The 25,320-nt window shown below is 33.8% G+C and overlaps 1 protein-coding gene across 1 annotated transcript in view; it reads left to right on the top strand.

Moving 5' to 3' along the window:
* Positions 1 to 25,320, top strand: part of DGKB (diacylglycerol kinase beta) — a gene marked incomplete at its 3' end in the record, with an annotated part of 571,138 nt that overhangs the window by 203,551 nt on the left and 342,267 nt on the right. Inside the window, exons 6-9 of the mRNA XM_008059499.2 lie at positions 202 to 345; positions 13,761 to 13,810; positions 17,043 to 17,117; positions 17,987 to 18,106. Coding sequence (XP_008057690.1) covers positions 202 to 345; positions 13,761 to 13,810; positions 17,043 to 17,117; positions 17,987 to 18,106 — 389 coding nt within the window. The remainder of the gene's footprint in view (positions 1 to 201; positions 346 to 13,760; positions 13,811 to 17,042; positions 17,118 to 17,986; positions 18,107 to 25,320) is intronic.

The raw sequence follows: 25,320 nt of genomic DNA, 5'->3' as shown, positions 1-25,320 counted from the left end.
TCCACTCACCTCAGCCTCCCAAAGACTCGGGATTACAGGCTGAGCCACCGAGCCCGGCTCTGAATTTGATTATTTATGCCTAAAAAATACATCGCTTTCTACATAGTCTTATGTGTTACCTCTCTCTTTTTTTCTTCTGTTTTCAAACATTGCAAGTATTTAATGAAACATAAAGCCAATATTGTGTTTTTCCCCCCCTAGGTCTGAGAATGAACAAAGGTGCCATCACTCCTCCCCGTAATACTTCTCCTGCGAACACGTGTTCGCCAGAAGTAATTCATCTGAAGGACATTGTCTGTTACCTGTCTCTTCTCGAAAGGGGAAGACCAGAGGATAAGCTTGAGTGTATGTATTTCTTAATTTAGTTTATTTATCATGGTTGAGGGCAGGAGAAGGGATTGGATATTGATGAACTTAAAATTGCATCTTCTACAGTTGTATAATATTTTTGTGAAATAAAGTGATCCTGCTCAACAATAAAAAAATTTCTTCCATTGACAACCAGACAATGTAAAAGATATTGAAATCTATCAATATCAGGTTCTTATTTATCAAGTTCTATCTGATCATTGATTATTTCTTGAGTAGGTTTGTCATATGACTTTTAAAAATATTCCTCAGTTCTTTTGTGCTAATAAGATGTATTGGAAAGTGTATCCTTTGAGTTGTTTTGAAAAAGCATCTATTTTTAGTGTTGAAGAGCCCTTCCCATTAGTGAAAGAGAAAATTCCCTATAAACACACAAACTGCACCTTTTTTCCCATGAAAATCTCCCTTGTGAGTTTCAGCAAACAGTTCTGGCAGGGAAAAACGATTTTTCAACTGCCAGACCTGAGAGTTTTATTTATGGGATTTGACTCTAGATATTATAAATAATTAAACAATAGCTGTGTTTCTTCTAGGATCTGGCAGAGAATTTCTATGTAGTTTGAAAGTAAATTACTCTTCAATTAAATGTAGTGACTGAGCGCTCTCTTCTGGCTAACTATACTCATTGCAATGGAAGAAAAAATTTTTTTAAACATTTACTCACCTTTTCTAAACTACAAAGCCTTTTCTAAGTATAACTTATTCAATAATCTGATTAACTCAGTTATACAGGATATCACTAAATAAATGTAAAATTCTTGCCACTAGAATTATGGTGAAGATAATGAATCCAAACTTTTATATTTCTAAAGCAAATGTGAAATATTATGATGTTTCAGAATTAGGATTAGGAAACATTTTTGTTTAAATTTAATAGTAACTCTTGATAGCATTTATCTTACCAATAAAATATTTACTATAATATGATTAAGAGTCACACCTGCTTAGCTTATGAATAAACCATATGAACATCATTCTTTCAATATATATTTATTATTCATAAATGTTGAATATTTGCATTTCAAGATTTATTTTGTATTCCTAAGACCTGCAGAAATCTGTCTCATTCCAAAGTAAATATTAATGTTCAGTGAATTTCTATTGAAGTGACAGCCAGAAAGAAAGTTTTCTCAGGTGTTATCAGGACCACGTTCGGGATGATTATAAAAATCAAGACAAACATTTTTTTCTATATCTGAGATGAATAAAGGCACCACCATTTCTCCACAAAGTGGTATTTTGTGTTGAATTTTAATTATTTCTTGGTCGATTGTATGTCTGCTGCTTTTAAGAGGAATTCTTTCGAGTTTTCAGCTTGAATCTTTGAACCCACATGGCCTTCGTCTACAAGTGCAGGCAGGATGTTAATTCACTCACTGTTCAAAACACTTGATGAACCAAGTCCAACTGGCCTGCCGTTTACTTTTCTGTGCTGTTATCAACCCACTTCCCTTTGTTCTTTCTTTGAGTTTCCCAGATCTTTTTCAAGCTTACATGAAATTAAGTTGCATTTTATGTTTTTCTTAACCATTTCTCCAGACTCTTCTTATAGGCAGACTTGTTGTGACTTGGCATTATTACCATGATTTTTCACCAGATTCATCAAAGTAAATGATTCTCTAAGTCTTTTTACTATTCTCTTATTTGGTGATCCTAACGTTGGCTATATATCAAAATCGTCAAGTATTTTTTCTTTTTCTTTTGTTTAATGCCGATGCCTGGCTCTTTCCCACATCAATTAAATAAGAATCGACTCCCTGCACCCACTTTCTTAGCAATTTGTCATATATTTTTATCCTTCTACAATTGCACATTTACAACTTTCCAACATTTTTTCATTATTTTACAGTTCTAGATTTTTTAGACATGTCTCAATAAGACTTAAAAATAAAACACTTAGTGGTGGTTAATTTAAAATATACTTCCAAAAGGGTTATAACTTATTAAACACAATATAAACCAGAAGAAAGAAAAGAAGAAACAAAACTAGTACAATTAACACAGATATAGATGTGCTTGGGCATCTAAAATTAACTTCTGCAGGTGAATGCTGACATAGGATCTTCCATCTAGCTAAACAGAAAGTATTGGTTTAAACGGTCAGATGTTCTCAAACTTGATCATCAGAATCACCTGCAGGGCTTGAAAACTCGCAGCTTGCTGGGCCCTGATCTTGTGCTTCTGATTCAGTGGGCCTGAGGTGGAGCTGTGCATTCCTAACAGGTCTTCAGGTGATGCTGATGATGTTGGTCCAGGGATCACATATTGGGAAATATAGCTGATGCAGCGCCTTCTGTCCCGTGAAAACGCACACACAGAATGCATCTGAAATGACAGTTGTTTTTCTTGGAATTGATGAATAGTGGCAGTATTTGCTAGATTCTTTTACCTAGGTTATTAAATGAAATAATTAAATTGTTCTCAATGTTTGTAGAACTCAGACTTTACCCCCCAAATACCATTTTGCATGTTTAAAATAAGTCTATTCAGTGCTTTCCACCACTTTCCATCTCCCCTGTCTTTTCTGCCAGGCATTTACACAATGATTATTATGAAGCTTATCCTATTAAGAAAAAACAAAAAAGCAACAACAAACACACATCTGATGATTCCACTGATTACAGTAAATTCCCAATATAATTGGTAGGATCTTGAAAACTGCAGCTTCAAGCAAAATGATTTATAACAAATGCATTTTTCCTCTTCAACATTATAATGAAACAACATGGAAGAGGACTTTTTTGAGGACCTGCTGTATGTCACTTTGTTTGAAGTCACAGTTTCCAAATACCTATGGAGAACGTTAAGTAAGAACTTTCTGTGTAATTCATTTCTTCACCTTGATTTCCTTAACCCAACCCTAATTCCTCTTTGAGGAACTTGCCAGTCCTGAACCTCTATCGGGTGGAAGGTGTGCATTAACTGCTTCTCATGCACACTTGGATGAGGATGAGTTCTTTTGCATGTGTGTGAGGTGAGTGGGTGTGTGCTGGGCCGTGGGAGAACTTTCTTTTTATCTCTCCTTGTTGCGCTCAGTGGCCAGTCATCCCAGTAAATAGATGAGGACATGGTTTCAGGGCCACTTTGTTCTCCTAAACTTAAGCCCATCATGGTGTTTTGTGGAGAGTCATTCAGTTTCTCTCTCAGTCCCCTTCATTTTTCAAATCTTTATGACTTTGCCTCCATTTTATTCTAGTCCTTCACTTCTGTTGCGACATTCTAAGTCATAAAACATCCAAGAACTGCTTTTATTTTAAAACATTAGAATCTGACTTTGACAACAGCTTATATTTGCTTAACTTCTTATTCCCCTACTTTTAACTTGAATATAGCATAGCATAATACTTAGAAACGTTGAATCTTGTTTATCCTGATTGAAGGCAAACCCTAGGTTGACACTTATCTGTCTGAATGATCTGAGTACATTAAAAAAAAAGACTCTTCAGGACTCAGTTTCCTCAATTGTAAAATTGGAATTATAAGATAGTGTTTAACTCATAGAGTAACTAATGAGGATTAGATGGATTAATATTTGCTTACTAAATACCTTCACATGTATTAGTTCACATTAATGTTTGTTAAGTGAAATACATAAAAGCAAGTTAAAAATTCTTGACACTTGACCACTTCTCCTGAATTTGCCTGGTGACTTTTGGGCATCCATCTCTTCCAATGTAAACCTATCTCATACTCTCTGATGTCAATTATATTTTTACATTTAATTTCAGGCATTCAAATTATTTGTTCATATCCTGAGTGACAGAGATTTAGTGAAATACAAATGTAATTCTATGAATTATATCACTACACAAAACTTCAGCCAGTCTTCAGAAGTACAGTTAACTTCTCTTTTCTAGCTTAGTCCATATGCCTTTTTTCAAACACCCACCTATTTAATCATCATCATCTCATTCATTAACATAAGAACTCTGATAACTTCTCATCTTATCTAAAACCTTGTCAATTATTATGCCTATTTTTTCCTGCTTCTCTTCTAACTTAGTGAAAAAGTCTCTCTCTGGTCATTCTTGATTTAGTGATACATGCCATTCAAAACTTTAACATCTGGAAATTGGTCTGGCTCTGCCATTTGACCTCAACCTACTTTGCCGGTCTTGCACTTGGCTTTGACTTGCAGACACATGCACAAACTATGTCCCGACACATGGGTCAACTTTTGAGTCATCAGACAAACCCTGAAGTTTTCTACCTTCGTGACTTTACTTATCATGTGCATTTACTGGGGATACTATTTCCCAATGTATGTGTGATTCAGTTCATACTACACATGGAGGCTGCCTCACAGCACGAATCTCCTTGGCATCTCCTAATTGGATTATCTTATACTCTTTCATACCTTTACACTCTGTAACTGCTGTCTCATCTCGTGTGTGTGTGTGTGTGTGTGTGTGTGTGTGTGTGTGTGTGTGTGTGTGTGTGTGTATGTGTGTTTCAACAGATAGATGTTCAATAAGTAGTAGTTAAATGAAACTGTAATAAAGTCAACGGGTGCTTGAGAAGATCAAAATAATATGAATTATTTAAGATATTATATAATATGCACTTTATTTATTCTTTGATTTTAAAATACATGGTATCCACATTTGGATTAGTGCCTATTAGCTTACTAATGACTTAAGAATAATTTTTAAATTATCTTACATTACCTGAAAAAACATCATAGGAGAGAAATCAATAAAAATTTTGAAAATGGATAATTGATAGGCAGATAAAAAATAGACTGTACTCTATAATTACTGCTATGTATGATATTAACTTTAGAACCACTGAAATATAACATTGAAGAGACCCTTAAGACCATCTAGTCAACCTTCTTGTAGTGTATCAATTTAAAAAACAAACAAAAAAAGCCAAGAGAATGGTTCCTAATGATACCACAGGTTTATTTAGCTGTCACTAAAACTCATGAATCCTGACCTGCTGTAAAGTGCCCTTTTTATTTTGAAAAGCTATGTTTTGTTGTTTTTATTATTGTTTCTCCTGTGGAGAAAGCAGAAAGTATTACTCCAGTACATTGGATATCAAACACCCTAAGCTACTATTTTTTTTCACCTCTGCTTTTAAAGTTTAAGTATGTACTGGAGTACATAAAATAGTATAAAATTGTGAATGAAAGACATCTCAGTTTAAATGCTTTTAAAAATATATACTTTCTAATGTTCAATAAAAATTCTATGACTATTATTATATCATTAACATGTATGTATAGCATTATATTCAATGAGAAAATAGAAACTTGCAAACTTTTTGGAAGATAAAAAAATTGGATTTAAAAAATACCCTTATCTTGCATAATATGCTTTTGCTCTGATCTTTTAGCTAAATACATGTGTGGGCACGTAATTGTTTCTCTATAAAGTAAAATTATATGAGTATAAAAATAGAAAAAAAATGTGGGTTAAACTAGCTTGTAACTTTGTAGTGGGTACCCGTATTTGGAAGCTAACATGTTGACAGAATAATTTTAACATTAGGCTTATTTCATTTTTCAGCTAACCACCTATATGCTTATGTTAGTTTTAAAAATAAGATGTACTTGTTCAGTGATTCACTTGACCTTGGAGCCTGACTTTACTTTCAAATATTAAAAAGACAATTTTATTATAAAATTTGGAGATTACATTTTATTTTCTTGATATAATTTATAGAGTTGTAAAATAAAAAGATTTTACGAGTCTATCAGACCAAGCAGTTTTTACTTTCCGTGTAGTTAATAATTGTCTTTGTTTTCTTACTTGATTACTTTTCTCTGTTCTTATAACTAATCAATTTGGAAATTTCTAATCTGGTTTAGAATTCTAGTCTCTTCATTTGTTCCTGAAACTTTTCTTTGATAATCACCTCCTCCCTTTATTTTATTTGTTCTGTCTTTCTGAAACCAATATTACTTGGCTGTTGAACCACCAAGACAGAACTTTGAATGATATATTTTCTTTCGTCTTCTGTGTTCTATCTTCTTTTCTTTTGCATCTCTCATTTGACATCTGAAACATCTTTTATACCTTGTGGTTAGTTTTTTCCCCACTTTTTCTATCCTCACAGAGACTCCGTTTTACTCTTACCTTGATCCTTATAAGTTCCTATTTTTATTTCATGGATAGAAACTTCCATTTTATTTACAAGTTTTGTAATTTATAAGTACAAGATTTGAAAGGATTTTTTGATGGTAGTGGTAGTAAGGTTGGGTAACCACACCAATGGTATTGACTCTTTGGAGATAAGGAAAGGAACTTCTTCTCTCAATATTCAGTATATTGATTTTCACTTAATTACCCTGTCTTTGGTCTAATACCCCTACCCTCAGAATTCCTGAGTACCTTGAGCCCTTAATTCTTTTGGTCTGACTTTTGCAGAACTCAGAGAACTGGTCTCTAAAAATTGTGTTTTTTCTCATTTATGATTGTGTGTGTGTGTGTGTTTATAGATTTATACCAATTTCACCCCTTACTCTTATTATAGTGGTCCTTTAATAGAAAATAAAGTAAATTATGAGTTTAATACTACATATTTTGCATGAACCCACTACAATTTTAAATTAGGAAAGTAGACATATCTAAAAATTAAAATTTTAGACTTTCTCTCTTATCCTGGACCAAAGAAAATTTTATCCTTGACATTGACTTGATGAAATTTGGGGTATGTAATACTTCATCCTCAATATATGTATCATATTTTTATTATTTATATTATTAGTCAGAGCTTAAAATTCTTTAACTTCCTTATTTGAACAGAGACAGAATTCATAAACAGCCATTAACTTTTGTTACTATGCATAGAAATAAATTATAAAAGACATTAGAGTCTACTTCAGGCAGTAGTGGAATAAGTATTCTCAAACCAACTCTCCTATTGAAAACAACTAGAAAATTTGGACAAATGTTTTTGTAAAAACTGCTTGAAAATTTCAGGGAATTGTCAAAGCAAATTCGATTTGTGGTTCAAATGTTTGGGAGAAGAAAGTCAGGGTTTTTTTGTTTGTTTTGTTGGTTTTACCAGTTTTTAAATGATAAATTCTTAAGCAATTAAGAGGCTGAGAAGCTGAGCAGTTTTGGTAGACTCTTTTTTGGTAAATTCCAGAGAAATTCTAGTATTAGTCATCCCTAATTGTGGTTTAAATTACCATTTTCTTGAGGACTGATGGTGTTCAGTATATTGTTAGGTACTCGTTGACCATTCATACTTTTTCCTTTTTAAAAAATATCTGCCTAACTTTTTATCTCTTTCTTAATTGAGTTACCACTTTAGTACTGAGCTGTAGGGTTTGGTGACACATTCTTGATACAATTTTTTTGTCAGATATATGCATTTTTAATGTTTTCAAATATGTAGCTGGCATATTTATTTTTCTAAAGTTTTTTTTAATATAAGAGCAAAATTCCTGATTTTGATGAACTACAATTTACCCCTTTTTAAAATGGATAGTTCATGGTTTTTGTTTGTTTTGGGCCTTCCCTAAGAAGTCTTGACTTACCTCAATGTGGAGATATTTTTTAAATATTTTATTCTGGAAGATTTATAGTTTAACTATAATGTTAGAATTTAAAATTCATTTGAACTAATATTTGTGATTGGTGTGAGATACGGATCAAGGTACTTTGTTTTCTATGTTGATAACCAGTTGCCATAGCATCTGTTGTTGAAAAGATTTTTCTTTTCCCCTCGGAATTTTTTGGTGTCCTTGTTGATTACAGATGTGTGTATCTGTATCTGGACCCTTTTCTGTTTTGATATTTGTTTAACCTTTAAGCCCCTCACATTCTGGATTACTGACTCTAGAAATCAGGTAATGTACATTCGTCAGATTTGTTCTACCTTTCAAGATTGTTTTGGGTATTCTAAGTCATTTTCATTTCTGTTTATATTTTCATGTAAATTTTTAAAATTTTCTGCAATTTAGATTAGAATTACATCCATTTGATAGAATAATTTGTGGATAATTTACATTTTAATAATATTGAGTTTTCCAATTCATGAAATAATATATCTCTTCATTTACATATGATTTCTATAGTAAAATGGACAAACTCCTGGAAAAACAAATTAAAAATGAAAAGAGAAAGACATAGTGCAAATAGTAAACAAAGGAAAATAAAAAGGGCTATTACTACGAATCCTACAGATAATAAAAAGATAAATAAAAGTCTATTATATAAAACATTATGCCAAAATACTTAAAACTTAGAATTAAATGACACATTTATAGAAAAATATAACTTGTCAAAATTGACCAAAGAAGAAATATAAGGTCTTAGGATTTGGCCAAGTGTGGTGGCTGACACCTGTAATCCCAGCATTTTGTGTGGCAGAGGCAAAAGGATTGCCAGAGCTCAGGGGTTCAAGACCAGCCTGGGCAATTTGGCGAGACCTTGTCTCTACAATAAATCAAAAATATTAACCAGTTATGGTGGTGCACACCTATGGTTCCAGATATTTGGAAGACTGAGGCAGAAAGGATCACCTGAGCCCAGCAGCTTGAGGCTGCAGTAGCTGTAAGCGTGCCACTGCTCTCAAGCCTGGGCAACAGAGTGAGACTCTGACTCAAAAAATATATATATACAAAAAATTTAAAAAACAAAGTCCTAAGATTCTTATATTTATTAAATATAAGATTAAATCTATAATTTATAATAGATTAAATCTATAATTTTTTTAAAAAGCTGTCCAACAGAGAAAAGTCCTAACCAGATATCTTCCTCAGTGTACTAAAATACACACTGAATTTAAGAAATTTAAACATAAGTCATCTAAATATTCTTCCAGACAACACAAAGAATGGGAACAAGATATTAGCAATCAAACCCAGTTACATATGCAAAATAGCTAAGACAGACTGTCCAGGTCTAAACTGGGATTATTTCAGAAATATAAATTGCGTTTAACATTGGGAAATAAAATAATGTATTTTACCATTAAAAGAATAAAGAAGAAGACTTTTCTAATGATCTCAAAATGATAAAAGCATTTGATCACATTTCACAGCTATTCTATTCATGACTTTAAAAAATAGCAAAAATTCTGAGCTAACTAGAAATAGTAAATTATTTCTTTAATCTAGTAGTGTATATCTATAACAAACTTCCAGCAAACTTTATATTTAAGAGTGAAATGTTGATGGTGCTCCCACTGATATTAAAAACAAGACAAGAATGGCCCCTACTCTAAATGTAATTCAACTTTATGTTCAAGATATATTGCCCATGGCAATAATGAAAAAATAAACCACATAGAATTTATGAGAATGGGAGAAGAAGAAATTAAACATCATTGTTTATAAATGACATCATTATTTACATAAAAAGCCAGTGTAATCTACAGATTAAGTATTTGAATTAATAAGTAGGTTTAACAAGATCTTTGGATAGTAGATAGAAATCGCTTGTATGCTATAACACCAGGAAATAATTACAAATAAAATTTAAGAAATTTTACCATTTACAACATTAAAATGATTAGATACCTGGAAATAAACCTTTAACAAATATTTAAGAGAACTCTACCCAGAAAACTATGAAATATTATTGAAAGAAATTAAAAATATCTAAATAAGAGGCCTTTAACCTGATCATAGATTTCAAGATTCAGCATTGTAAAACTTCTCCTCAAATAGATTTATATGATCCAGTACAATATCAGTAGAAATTCAACAAGATTATTTTTTGTTTGGTTGGTTGATTGGTTTTGGGGATGTGGAGGAAAGTGGAGGTTGACAAACTTTTTCTAAACGTTATATGCAAATATAAAAGACACGTATAGCCAAGGCAGTATTGAAGTTGAACAAAATTAGAGGACATATTTGACTTTTTTTTTTAAAAAACTGCAGCAGTTAGGACAGTGTGATATTATTGCAGTAACACCATGGTTACAGAATAGGAAATCCCACCCAAATTTAAATGGATACTTGATTAGAAACTCACCCAAATTTAAATGGAAACTTGATTAGGACAAAGTTGGCAGTAAAGCTCACCATTGTGTACTTGGTTAATTGGGTAGCTATATCATTTCATTGTCTATTTTAGCAAATCATTTCAAAATATTAAGACAATGGCATTGATTATCTCACTACTCTTTGTGTGTGGATAAAAATTTAAGGAAAAATAACAGAATAGTTTGACTAAAGAGTTCATAGGGGATGACAGTCAGACAGTGACAATTTGGAATATCCTGGGAATGTTGTCCAGGACTATCTCCCGCCCTTCTACCTTTCCTCCCTCTTCCTCTCCCTCCCTCTCTGACTTTCCCTCCCTCCCACCTTACCACCTTCCCTCCTCTCTATCTCCTTTCCTGCCCTGCCTTCCGGGTCTTTTCCTTCCCCCTTTCTTTCTCTCCCTCCTCTCCCCTTCTCTGTCTCTCCCCCCTTTTCCCACTTTCTCTTTGTAGTCTCAGTCATTCTCCATTTCATCTTTCCATGTTGAATAGTTGGGGATTCCAAACATCAGGTCAGAGAGATTCCAGCATAGTGGTTCAGGTCTCTAATGCACATTTTCCACAAAGTAAGGTGGAAGCTGCCTTGCCTTTTATAACTTAACTTCATAAATGGGCAGCATTACTTCACTACATTTTATTTAATACTAGTCAAGAATAAACCTGCTTCAAGGGAAGTGGATGTAGCCCTCAACTTGTGATAGAAAAGAAGGCAAGATCAGATTGTAAAAACAAATGTGTGGGAGTGTAGTTATTTTTTAATCGCTCTTTAGAAAAATACAATCTATGAAATGTACCAAAAAATGAAAATGACCACCTACTTCAAACTAAATTCAATTTTAATATTACTGTTTTAAGGAGTACAAAAGGAAAGGTCTTCATGATTTTGGTGAAAGCTAACATTTTTATAGAGAACAAAAAAATTATACCATAAAAGAAAAGTTTGATAAATGTTAGTCTTTTAGTAAAATTATGAGCTTTGGTTCATCAAAAGATTATATTAACAGAGGAAAAAGTCAAAACAGAGTGGGAGGGCCTATTTGCAACTTATAACCTAAAAATGACTTAAGAACTTTTATGAATCAATACAAAATGGGGAAACGACTTTAGAGAAAGTTGGGCAAGAGACTTTAATAGTCACTTCACAAAAGACGATATTTAATTGGTCAATAAACATAAAATTCGCTGAGTTTCACTAGTAACCAAGGGAATTCAAGTTAAAATCTCAGTGCTATACCACTATGCTTCTACCAGAATGGCTCAGACAATTGACAGTACTCAATGTTGGTGAGAAAATGGAACAACTCAAAAACTCTCAGATTGCTGTTGAGAGTCAGGGTTGATAAAATCACTTCTGCTGTCTATTGGTCAATATTGACTATGATTCAGACTTCCTTTTAGTGGTTTATAACCAACTGGCAAATGTTTATCTAACCATAAAAGCCATTTACAGCAATATTATTTCAAATAGCCCAAACATTGCTAGAAATAGTAAACTGGAAACAAGCAAAATATTCACCCAGTTTAGAATGAATAAATTGTGTTATTTTATGCATTCCCATCACCGGAATGGATTCTTGGCAAGTCCCTTTTGCTTGCGTCACTAGCATCTGATTGATAACCTGGGGCTGTGCTTTTGTTTGGTGGAGCCTAGGCTATATACACAGTCTGGCTTCAAGACAGACTAATAAAGAAAAAGTATCCTGCGTTTGAATCTTGTGTTGTGTTTCATAGAATGCGATCTTTGGTACATAGGAAGAAACTTTAGATGTCTCCAAAATGAATGGCAGAATATCCACACATCACAGTTGTATGTATTTCTTTGAGCTTTTGTTCTCAGCAAGGTCTACTAACAAGCCCAGGATTTCCGCACACCTGAACTATATACAATGGTTTCGTAGTCATTTACTCCAGTAAGGAGTAATAGAGTGACAAGTGTCCCACATTCTAAAATATAGTTAGGTTTTTGTAAGCTTAGCCTTGTTCCTTCTTGGTAGTTAATCTTTGCTCTGAGTGGTCAGTTAATTCTTATCACTGATAAAGATAATTTTTACTATTTGCTACTATACTAGAAAATGTTGGTAATTTTGACATTGAGGTAAGTTTTTTTTTCCTTCTGCATTTCATTCTCATTTTTTGAGTATATGAAAGGGAACAATCACCATGATGTGCAAATAAAGATATTTAGATCTTTTTATCTGACCTAATATTATCTCCCTTAATTCAATAGGCATTTTTTTCTCTTACATTTTAACATCTTTAACACTTGTTTGCATCTTACAATAAATAGAACATCATAGTTACATTCGTAACATTTTTCCTTTTTAATGATATACAGACTAATTTTGCATCATATAAATAATATCTTAGAATTGGTAAAATAAAATAAATATAAAATAATAATTAGTTATGAATATATGATCAAGGTCATTGCATGATTAGACCTCATAGCTATAAAATCTTTATTAATATTATAGACCTCAGACATCAAGGAAGTTACACAAACTAACAGAAACTTTCACTTCCACCCGTCTATTTTTACAGCTGTGGTGTTCTTCTCTGTTCATAAACAGCACCTGCAGCCTCTTCCACAGCCTCCTGGGGTGTGTGAAATATACAAGGGGATCCTCAGTCCTGTCAGGGACCTCTGTCATCAGCTTTCCTGATCCCACAGAGAGCCCACATTGTCCTTTCCCTTGCTTGATTAGTTCAAAGATCAGTTACCCTATAAGACTTCACCTCAGATTTAAACAAATAAACCTTTATAGCCATGATTATAATGTGTTTTTCTGTGTTGACATCCTCCATCAGAAAGAAAGAATCCTTTATTTCACACTCCTTCCTTTCTCTACTGCTGGGTGATCAATCCTAACAATTGCTTATGTTTGTATTGTGATTAATGGCTTTCAATACACATGGGTGCGTATCACAGCCCTTAACTTTCACAGCAAATGTGTGTCTTATTGAAGGCTGATTATTCTCATTTTATAGATAAGAAAACAATCCTTAACTAAGCTCCCATAATAGTGGATTTGAAATTACAGTTGATTTCTAAAATTTCAAATCGGTTGTTTTGCCTTCTGCACTCTGACCTTAAATATACAGACTCTGAATATTTCAACTTCCTCACTTCTCTCTTTTCTTGAGTTTATATTTAATGATCTTTTAATAAACAGTATGAACAAACAATAGTTCATTTTAGTGTTTCCTAGATACAGACACAATGGATTTGCTGTATATCTGATATCTAGTATTTTTATCAATTAATTAATTCACTTTCAATGTAGATTGAGAAATAATCCCACAAATTAATTGCTTTGAGAAGGGGAGGAATGTAGTTTTCATGTCATTTGTTTTCAAAATAGAAACTAGGTTTTAAAGAATATAATTGAAGTTAACATTGATCTTATTCTCCTATAATCTTTTTTTTAACACCTCTTTTATTCTAGTTATGTTTCGCCTTTATGACACGGATGGGAATGGCTTCCTGGACAGCTCGGTAATTTTTTCCTTCAAATTTTCTGTGAAAATTTCAAAGAGTTTCTTCGGAAAAATGCAATGAATAAATTTATAGCTATTACCACAGAAGGCACACTTAATATAATTTACATACAGTCATACAGCATTTTTATCTTCTGATTTTTTGAGAGTGAATGAGCTGAGGAAACTTAGGGTTATGATTTTTCTATTGAACAGTTTTGCTACAAAAACATGACTTTGTTTCCCTGCACTGAACTTAGTTTACAAAAGAAGATGCCAAATGTTTCTGAATAAAACAAAATTGAGACCACTGATTTGGAAAGAAGGAAAAACTATCTGTGAGATTTGACACCAAGGAAAATATTGAGACTACAAGTAGAATTTAAAGGAATTTTTAAAAATTATCTTTTTTTAACTTTTAAAAAGTATTCTTAGCCTAAATGTGCATTTTGAAATAAGTAAATATATACATTGCTTTGACAAACTTCCCTTTTTAAAATTTCTCATCTAATTTTATAGACAGCTTACACTCTATAGTTTTAGTCATAAAAATAGAAGAAATATATCATCTCTATAAGATTAACTGAAAGGAATAATTAAATGTTTACTTTATTTGTAACATATTGAAATCTTTTGCTAGTTTTCCAAGGAGTAGAAAGTAGACTCTTAGTTCTAGTGCACAAATCAGTACCGCTCATGAAAATCCATGTCATATCACATCCAATCATTTATTTTATATTTGTTGGCAACATATTTTGCATATTATATTATTTCTTGTTCTATCAATACAAGATAAGAATGCTTATAAAAAGAATTAGCATTATATTCTGGAAATTTTGAATTGCACAGGTACTTTAAAAAAGCAAATGTTTTGATATATTTATAATATCCAAAATAGATATTATCTCTGATAACGAGTGAGTTTTTTCATGTAATGGACCACTGTATTGCAGAGCTTGAGTAGACTTTTACAAGCAAGTGATGAGGTTGGCGACATAGTTATGTAAAGTTGAATAGGATAATGGTATACTAACTTCTTCAGAGAGAAATGAAAATATATAATTCCTATTCTAGGAAGTGACCACCACTCTGAATTGATGTTGTGATTATGGGATTTCTTATGTTTAAGTCTCAGTGATTTTTCAAATGCTATCATTTTTAAGTTCCTAGTTGTCTTCAGTTTCCCATTTAGAAATATCAAGCTACATCATAAACTAGCTTATTTTTTTATGTCATTTCATAGCAAGAAATTTAGATTTCTTCCGTACTTTAATATGCTTATTGTAGCATTTGTGATTATACGCATGCAAATTATATTTTAATGCAGAGCTGATTTAATGATTTTTTAAAATTAAATTAAAATAATGCTTCTTTTCTAGGCATCTTTTTAATTTAATTAAAAAGAAGCATGGGTTGGCAGCTAATTTGAAAATTCAGTCAAATCTTTTTGGTGTCTGACCATTTTTTTGTTAACATATATGATAGTTTACTAGCAATATTTAGAACTATATTCCCAATATTAAACAATGAGTTGGAGATAAATAGATCTGGTTTTGGCTAAACTACATTTTTAAAAAAAAAATTAAAGGTCTGTATTTAATTTCTAGAATTTTCTCTGCATAACTGACTGCTCCATTGTATTTGCTTCCATATCAGGTTCAAATTATACCTTTTGACATTATCTTGGTACCTTAAAGGTGTAGCAGTTTACCTACTGGAAGCAAAAAAGAAAGAAAATAGATAATTTGAAAAATGACACTATAGCTAATAGTGATAGTTAAGTTTATTGATCATTTGTAATATGCCAAACAACAAGATAAATGTAACACATAATAACCTGTTTAATCTTTGCAGCCATTTTATAAACTAAATAACATTAGAATATCCATTTTGCTGATAAGAAAACGGAATCTTAGAGAGGTGAAATACTTATCTAGTGTTACATGTCTATATAATGGTCCACCAAAAATAGTTTCTCTTCTTAAAACATATCCAGCAACTTGCCCTTCCAAATCATTAAGGCATGTATAAGCAAAGATAGAGTAAGTGAGAGACCAGTTACACACACACAATTTTAGCCTATAATTCCAAGGAATTTGTGTTTTAAAATGTGCTATCTGTACTAAATGCATTTATATTTGTATTGTTTCTGGCGCAACTTGTCCTACATAAGTGACATATTCATTACTACTTTTCTTCTGGAGAAAGGGAGTATAGCATTCATTAGTTGCTCAAAAAGACTTATGGCCTCCCAAAAGACAGTCTCTTTGATCTTATTTCCTCTCCATTCCATGAACATTGACTACATATATTAGAGATTTGAGTAGAGTAACCTTTGATTAATATATTTATTCTTTATTCTTTTTACACTTCTTATCTTTAAATTACGCTACAAAACACCACTTTTCAAATTATGTCATGTCTACATTTAAAATTACAAGCATTTTAGAAAGCCATGTTTAATATTTTCTGGAAATAAATAGGAAAAAATGTAAACATTAAATAAATAGGTATGAAAATATTTTAATGTATTTAGCCAAGCCATATGTATTAACTAGCAGTTCTTCAAAGAGTTGACATTTGAGTAGGAAAATATAAAAATTCAAACTAAGATTCCATCCTTTCACAAAATAAACTCTGCATATACTTAGCTTCCAAACCTTGACCTTGAACACTCCTCTGGCCGAGCAAATTATCCAATAAATGACTGCAACAGTCAATATATGTTCTCAGTGTATCAAAATAAAAATAAACCTCTCAGTTGCCCTCAAATGCCTCTTTCCACTCTTACACATCTGTTTTCTAGGCAAAGGGTTAGGAAATTCAGTGACTTAAAAATCACATCATGTGAAAATACGTATCTGCTCCTGCTTATGTCAGACACCACTTTCCTGGAGAGGAATATCTTTTTTGGTGTAGTTGTGCCCTCTCCTGGTGAACATTTCTAGACAAAGTAAAAGATAAATTTATAGTCAGGATTCTCTTTTCCATATAGTTAATCAGTCATTTAGAAAGGATTATACAACCTATGTGTATGTGTGTGTGTGTGTGTGTATAATATATATATCCCTACCTATGTATAGGACCCTCTCCAATTGATGATGTAACTCATTTAATTTTCTGAGCTACATGTTGAACAAAGCAATTTCTATAAATCAAAGATTGGAAACTTACTAAGATCTTGCATTAATTTTCTCTCTCTCTAGCTCTTTCTCATTCGGTCTTTCTTTCTCTCTCTCTCCCCCCTCCAGGAGCTAGAAAATATAATCAGCCAGATGATGCATGTTGCAGAGTACCTTGAATGGGATGTCACAGAACTTAATCCGGTGGGTATATGAATGATTTACGTGTTGGATACATTCTTGAAGGCCCCTATCTTTTTTGTCTTTTCTGGGATCCTAATATATTATTGTCATTTGATTTTCTCTTTGGTAACTCTGAGTTACTAGTTCTAATATGCTTTCCCAGCATCCAAGGATGATCTGTTTGGAAGTCATAGATCATTTCCATTAATAATGACACAAATAATGCTATATGGCATTTACTATGTATGTCAGAGACTCTCCTGCTTACAGTACATGAACTTGTTTAATCCTAACAATAGCCCTTCAAAGTACAAAGATTGTCAGGATACCACAGAGAGGTAAATGTATTACAAACATACACTATGGAGAACTTTGCGACATCAAAGTTATCTTTAGAAATGGAAGTCTAATCAACTATGATTTGATCCTTTAACTTCTTGGCTCTATTAAGTTCTGATAGCCAATTAAAAGCAACTTAATTCCCTCGTCTCTTACTACTTAGAAAAGAATTATTTGAGCTCTTTGCCATGAAGTTAATTTGTTCAGACATTTTTTGGCATATATATGAATCTAAAAGAAATCATCTGGGGAAACTAATTAAAGATCACTTTCACCCTTAAATTAAAGATATCTTCTTATTTTAGCCATGCTAGTCATTGGAAAAATATTAAAAAGCAAAGTACTTATTTCTAAAATGTGATCAGTGTAAGTGGTCAGGTTTTTGAAATCACAGCAGTTACTATTTCCTCAGTAATAGAATTAATGTACTGAGTTACCAAGACATTTATCCCTGCTAGTTACCATTCGTTACAACCAACTCAAGCGCTTTGTGGTAGCATACGAAATTAATTTTGTTGATTGCACATTTTTCCTCATCTTCTCTACTCCAGATCCTCCATGAAATGATGGAAGAAATCGACTACGATCATGATGGAACGGTATCTCTGGAGGAATGGATTCAAGGGGGAATGACAACGATTCCACTTCTTGTGCTCCTGGGCCTAGAAAATGTAAGCATTTGCACAAAGGAGGATGGCCTGGTGGTACATCCCTGGAGTTCTCTGTTACACATTTGGATTACAAGTTCATCTGTCCATTTTCTAGCATGAAGCAGGCAGTGAGTGCCTGGAACTTGTAATAAGTATATCACAGTGCAATGTAAAAATAACTTCTTGTGCAGTAATACTCATCACAAACATATCATTTATTTTAGTTATTGCCATAGGATTAAAAATATTTTTCTCTTTTGTTTTCCTCTATTTAAACTGAAATCTAGTGGTTTTTTTTCTTCTTTAAAGTTATTGCCTCATATCATCTAAAGCAAGAGTCCCTGACATTTAATGTATTTTGTGGTTCTCATGGTGCTATTCCATCCGATTCAACATCCCCCCCCCATGAATGATACAAGGAGGCAGCAATTAACTATCTCAGGTGATTGAGAGGGTGTGTGTGTGTGTGTGTGTGTGTGTGTGCGCGTGCGTGCGTGTGTGAAAAACATGAGTTTTCCTCTATCCACAGGTCAGACAGGCTCTTATTCTAAGCATGTTAAAGTTTTCTTGTGTTAGTGTTTCCATTTACAATTAAATACTGATTTTGAGGAATAAAATAAATCAACCTAAGATCAGAATGTGATACATTAGTGACCTTGAAACTAAATCTTACTGATCCAGCCTTAAGTGGATTTAGTGATTATTAATTTAAAAATCAAATGAAATCTAGGGTCATATGAGATTTTTGAATTGAGCATTAACAGTTAAACAAGAATGAACTATAACATGTATATTAGATGCAAAGAGCATTAGGGATGGAAAGAACCATGGCATTTAGAATTTTGAGATACAGAACATAGTGTCCACTACTTTGCTGCTGACCCCAAAAGTTTTCATACTCCTTGTGACCAGCAAAAACTGTTTTGCAGATGCAAGGCTATATCACATTTATTCCAGACTCCAAATTTTTATTTGTTTATTTATTTAGTTAGTTATTTGAGTCAGTCTCACTCTGTCACCCAGGCTGAAGTGCAGTGGCACGCTCATGGCCACTGCAGCCTCCCCCTGCTGGGTTTAGGCGATCCACCTCAGCCTTCCAATAGCTGGAACTACAGGCATACACAACCATGCCTGCTTAATTTTTTGATTTATTGTAGAAACAAGTTTTCACCATGTTGCCCAGGCTGGTCTCGAACCCATGGATTCTGGCAATCCTCTCATCTCGGCCTCCCAAAAAGCTGGGATTACAGGCATGAGTCTGCGCCCAACCCATACTCCGCCAACTTTTAAAAGTTAGTTCCCAAGATATCTTCCTGTCTATGTTTGTGAAACATATGAGTGTATATCAAAATATATGTATGTATATGGGTTTAAGAATATGTAAGTGAGCTTTAGGAATATAAAAATTGAGCTTAGGGTTTAGGAATAAGTACGTGGGCTTCAGGAGATTGCCATTTGGTTCTTTTTTTTTTTTTTTTAACCTAGTTCTTCAAATTCTTTTATACACAGTTGAATCTTACCCTTCATAAGATCTATGGGGTTTTAGACATAGTCAGAAGAAGGAAAATGAAAAATACCATATTGGAAATTAAGCTTAATATGCATTAAAGCAAAATATAATAAATATAAAAGTTATTGTTAATAAATACATCTCTCAGCCGGGCTTGGTGGCTCAGCCTGTAATCCCACGTCTTTGGGAGGCTGAGGTGAGTGGATTGCCTGAGACCGCGGGTTCGAGACCCGCCTGGGCGGCGAGACCTCATCTCTATAAAAAATCAAAAAATCAGCCGGGCGTGGTAGCGCGTGCCTGTAATTCCGGCTACTCGGAAGGCTGAGGCGGAAGGATCGCCGGAGCCCCCAGAAGGTCGAGGCTGCGGTGGCCGGGAGCGGCCGCTGCACTCCAGTCTGGGTGACCGAGTGAGACTCCAACTCAAAATAAATAAATAAATAAATAAATACATCTCTCCACACTTTACAAATTTATGAAATAATGTTTCCTTGAACTTGTATTTTTTTTCTTTTTTTTTTGTTTTGAGTCAGGGTCTCTGTTGCAGGTTAGAGTGCGGTGGCATGATCAGGGCTCACTTCGGCCTCCAACTCCTGGGCTCAAGTAATCTGCCTGCGTTGGCCTCCGAAGTAACGGGATGACAGGCATGCACCATCACACCCGCATACCTGGCTAATTTTTTTAAAATGTTTATTACAGACCAGATATTGCTATGTTGCCCAGGCTAGTCATAAACTCTTGGGTGCAAGCAGTTCTCCCGCCTTGGTCTTTCAAAGTGCTGGGATACTGGCATGAGCCACTGTGGCTGGCTTCAATGTTCTTATTCTATACATAATCGAGTACCTTTTTATGATACGTTCTTTATATTACAAATATTTACTTAATTGTTCATGTGCCTTATGACGAAAGTATTATGTAAATGAGACTACTGGGAGAAAACAAAAGGAACATTGACAAAATGTTACTTAATGTATAATTTATACTGAAAACTAGTCTGATTATTCTAGTTAGGAAATTCCAGTGAAAATGATTTTCTATAAGGGAATTCTATATTTTTAAAGTTAAAAGTTGTATATTATAAATATTTATGGAAATTGTAGCATGAGAGAAGCAGGAAAAATGCAGAAAATGAGTGAACAAACCATATGGTAATTGGAGTGGGAGAGAAAAGTGAAGACAGAGAATCACCTGTCATTTAATATCACAGAAAGGTTTTTGAAATGAAGATTTTCTTTTTCTTTTTTTCTTTTTTCTTTTTGTTGAGTTGGAGTCTCACTCTGTCGCCCAGACTGGAGTGCAGTGGCCGCTCCCGGCCACCGCAGCCTCGACCTGCTGGGCTCCGGCGATCCTTCCGCCTCAGCCCTCCAAGTAGACGGAATTACAGGCGCGTGCTACCACGCCCTGCTGATTTTTTTTTTTTTTTGATTTATTGTAGAGATGAGGTCTCTCTGCCCAGGCGGGTCTCGAACCCTCGGGCTCAGGCGATCCACTCACCTCAGCCTCCCAAGGCGCGGGATTACAGGCTGAGCCACCGAGCCCGGCCGAAATGAAGTTTTTCTTTGGAACGATTGTCTAGATATTCTTTAAAATTTAACTTATGAATTTAGATATTTGTAAAGCTATAACAATAGAATGGGTAACACAGTTCCCAAGTCTATATGGATTTAATTCTAAGTATTTTAAACAAATATAGTACCTCATCCGTTTCTAGTGTGGAATTAAGTGTATTTCATTTGGAAGGTAATTAATTGCCTTTGAGGTACGCTCTGTTAAGTATACACAATTTACTTTCTTGTTATATTTGTAAATTTGTATTTTATGTTTTTATTGAAAAGAAATTGTTTAGCGCTAAATAAAATAAATCAATTTAGGGTTTTATAAGCAGAGCTGTGCTCCAGATTTGTGTTCCCAGTTCTGACCGCTAGATGGCAGAGCTACATTGCTTAACATTAAGAGGGTACCATCAGATTGGATTTTCTTCCCCCTGCAAAGGAAAACTCTGAAAGAAGAAATTTCTCTTTTCTTCCTTTTTTCTAAAAAAGGAATCAGTCAGCCATATTTTAAATTGTCTTTTAATATATTGTATAAGCCGTGTAATCATGTGTAATGATCACAAAGTACAGCATCTGTTTGTTAGAAAGAACTTTTAAATTCTAACCCACAATAATTGTTTTAAAAAAGCAGACATGACACCAAGACAACTGAGTGATGAGAGTCTTTTTTAGTAATTGAGATTTATATCCTTTCTGTAGACAGTTAATGTGTTATGTTATTACCTGCAGAGAATTTGATCCGGGGTTCCATCCTGTACCTTTTCTTATTAAATTGGAAATCAAGATACTGGAGCTTGAAGCTATCCATTTATTGTGAAGTCTGTTTTGTTATGTTGTCCTATATATGCTCGTCTATTGTCGATTATGAGCTTGGGGAGTAGATTCTAATTGATAGTGCATGTTAAATACCACAGTGTATTTGAAAGTGACTGTGGTGTTCTGGCCAAATTACACAGTTAAGGAAGTTGTCCTGGGGGAGTAGTCCTCACTTCTAATGAGGCACAACAGTATGATTTCATTGTAGTTTATTTTTTTCATCAACAGAAATTAAAAAGCTGTTCCATTTTAAAGAATGTTTGCTTTGGTTCCAAAATCAGAAATGTAGTGTCTCAGGGTCGGATGCTATACCAAACACTACAGAGTAAGAGTCATTTCTTTTTTCTTAGGCTTTGCAAGAATTAGTATTTGTTATTTTAAAAATCATTTAATTTAGATGTTTTTCTCTGTTAAATAATCAGCAATGTTCCAGTGACTGGAACAACCCATAAAGGGATAGATATTAAGCCGGGCTCGGTGGCTCAGCCTGTTATCCCGCACCTTTGGGAGGTTGAGGTGAGTGGATTGCCTGAGCCCGCGGGTTCGAGACCCGCCTGGGCAGCGAGACCTCATCTCTACAATAAATAAAAAAATCAGCCCTGCGTGGTAGCGCGCGCCTGTAATTCCGGCTACTCGAAAGGCTGAGGCAGAAGGACCGCCGGAGCCCAGCAGGTCGAAGCTGCAGTGGCCGGGAGCGGCCACTGCACTCCAGTCTGGGCGACAGAGTGAGACTCCAACTCAAAAAAAATTAAAATAAAAAAATAAAAGGATAGATATTAAATGATTAGGCTTTGGGGCCATAATGTCTCTGTCACAACTGCTCAGGTCTGCTGTAATAGTGCAAAAGCATTCACAGATATTATATAAATGAACCAGTAAAGCTATGTTTGATAAAACTTTATTGACAAAAACATGTGGCTGGCCAGAATTGACTCAGTGCCATTGTTTGCAACCGCTGAGCTAACTATCAATAATATGACATATTACAAACAAAAATAATTTTAACTTATTTTTAATTATTTCCAAAGGAATCTAATATCTTATACTTAGTACAATCACACAACCACAGGAAGATATGAGGACTAGTGGAGAGACAGCGTATGAACAGGGAACGGCATCAAATTGATCTTCATCCTGATTCTGTTATTAACTAATTTGGTCCTTTTGTGCCAGGCAGTTGCCCTTTCTGTAAAAATGAAAATAAGTTAGTCAAGAACATACCTTTTCTTATCTAATACTATTTCAATTCAAACACTTTCCTAGATGGACAAGATAATTGATTATGCTTCAGTTGCTCAAATCTGTAATTTTAAGATATCATTGACTCTTTCAAGGAGAATTCCTGAACTCATATTAACATAAAAACAGAGATGGCATATGTAAGCAATAGACTAACTGGAAATAAGAATACCTTAACTTCTTGGTGTGAATTGATGTGCCCAGATCCAGCCTGTATTATTTTTAAATGGATTTATATGTATATGTATATGTGTTCAAAGAATCCTGGTATTCACTCCTTATATATAATTTAAACTTTGCCTTTGATTGAGATGGTTTAGGGCACACTCCCCCCATTTAAATAAAATTCAGTGTGCTCTTTGATGAAGTTTTTAAGTGATAAAGAATAGAAGATGATATATTTTTAATAAGTTAAATTATATTTAGAAACCTGATGTTTTATACTCCAATTTAAAATTTTTTAATTTGGTTAAGAGTTTTTGTTCTACTGTGTATACATTGCTCAATCTAAATTCACAGATATTGTATAATGAAACCACACACTACAGCCTTTATTCAGTTTTGAACACATGAAATAATTCTTGGAAATCCAGATTGGGTCATTTAAGGAAAATGACCACGTGGTGTTGTCTGCTGTTGAGTTTGCTTCTGAGCTTCAGGATGGCAGGGTCTCAGCCTGACCTCAGAAAGTGTGGTCTGGAGATAAGTTGTCGATTGCAACTCAAACCAGAACTTTAAAACTTCTCTCTGCATTCTCTTTACCCAGACCTAATATAGCTTTTCTTTCTTTCTTTCTTTCTTTTTTTCTAAAAGAGCAGTTCCTTTTACAGAGTTATAATTCTTTGGAAGACCTTGAACAAAAAGTCAGATATTAATGCTCCTTATTGTGTGATGAGTTGGAAGTAATTGGTAGCATTGGCTTTTCCGTGTGTTATAAGCTGAGTCCGTCAGAACATGGCTAGGTGTGGCAATAGGATATCAGTGAAATTTCTCCTTGAGGTCTTTAGGAAAAAAGTATTATTTACAGTAGCCTTAGCTTACTTGAACATGTTCTGTGATCTTGGAAGTATTTGGGGAAAAATTAAACTTTTAGAAATCACTAGGGTAATGAAATAGGTTTTGAAATGTTACAAAGAGCATTCTTCCCTCTGAAACATCTCTTTGTCTTCTGAGGAACCGAAAGTTGAGAAAAAACGTGTTTCCTCCTCCGAGTGGGCTAGCCAATGATACCTTAAGCATTTCTCTCTGCCATACGTTTCATTAAAACACACAGTGCTATGTTTGCTAGTGAAAAAAATATGGAACAAATCTTAAACAAAATGTAGTGACCCTTCAGACATCTTCCTCAGTGCTCTTGGCTGAAACTACTGGGATGTTACAAAACTCAACCCAATGATGGTAATAGTATTTGCTGTTTATATAACACCAGCTTTCTGAGGAGCTAAATTAACTTCACAAGTATTGTATAATGAAACCTCACACTATGGCCTGGGAGAGGAAAATGAATACTTTCATTTCATTAGAGAAAAATATAACAGGAAAGTTGAAATGGCTTATCTACATTTTCCTTGTAAGCCAGAAATCAAGCCTCCTAAATTCCCTGTTTATATCTTTTTTATATAAAAAATGGATTCCTTTCTTGGCAATAAATATTTATTTGCAATATAAGTACTAATAGGAATATGCTTTACTAGCTGATAGAATATAAGGGATAGATCTCCCCCCACCCCAGTTTACAATCTAAATAAGACAAACAAGACAAGACATGAAAATACAAAGAGTTGGAGTATAATTTGTGCTGCTGAGAAGTAGTTGGCTTCTGGTTTCAATTTCTCCTCTTAAAGGAGTCACATACATATTTCATCCCTTGCATATTTTGGCAATGTATCCGGCTAAGAGCTATAAAGCTATTTAATTTGTTTTTTGGTAAAGCTTTTTATGCCTGGGTAATGGATTTGTACATCAGTTGCAGCCTGTAACATGGCTAAGTATTCTGATTGACAGAACACCCACGTTCAGACTTGTTTATTTTTTGATAAGGAAAATGCCAGCTAACTTAGTCCATATGTGCTCTTCAAAGGATGAGGCTTATTCACATGTAATGGGCAATCATTTAAAAA

The sequence above is a fragment of the Carlito syrichta genome, unplaced genomic scaffold (genome assembly GCF_000164805.1).
Source record: "Carlito syrichta isolate Samal-C Ts95f unplaced genomic scaffold, Tarsius_syrichta-2.0.1 Scaffold304199, whole genome shotgun sequence".
Taxonomy (NCBI): domain Eukaryota; kingdom Metazoa; phylum Chordata; class Mammalia; order Primates; family Tarsiidae; genus Carlito; species Carlito syrichta.
The sequence above is the reverse complement of the archived record's forward strand: the minus strand, read 5'-3'. Positions and strand labels throughout refer to the sequence as shown.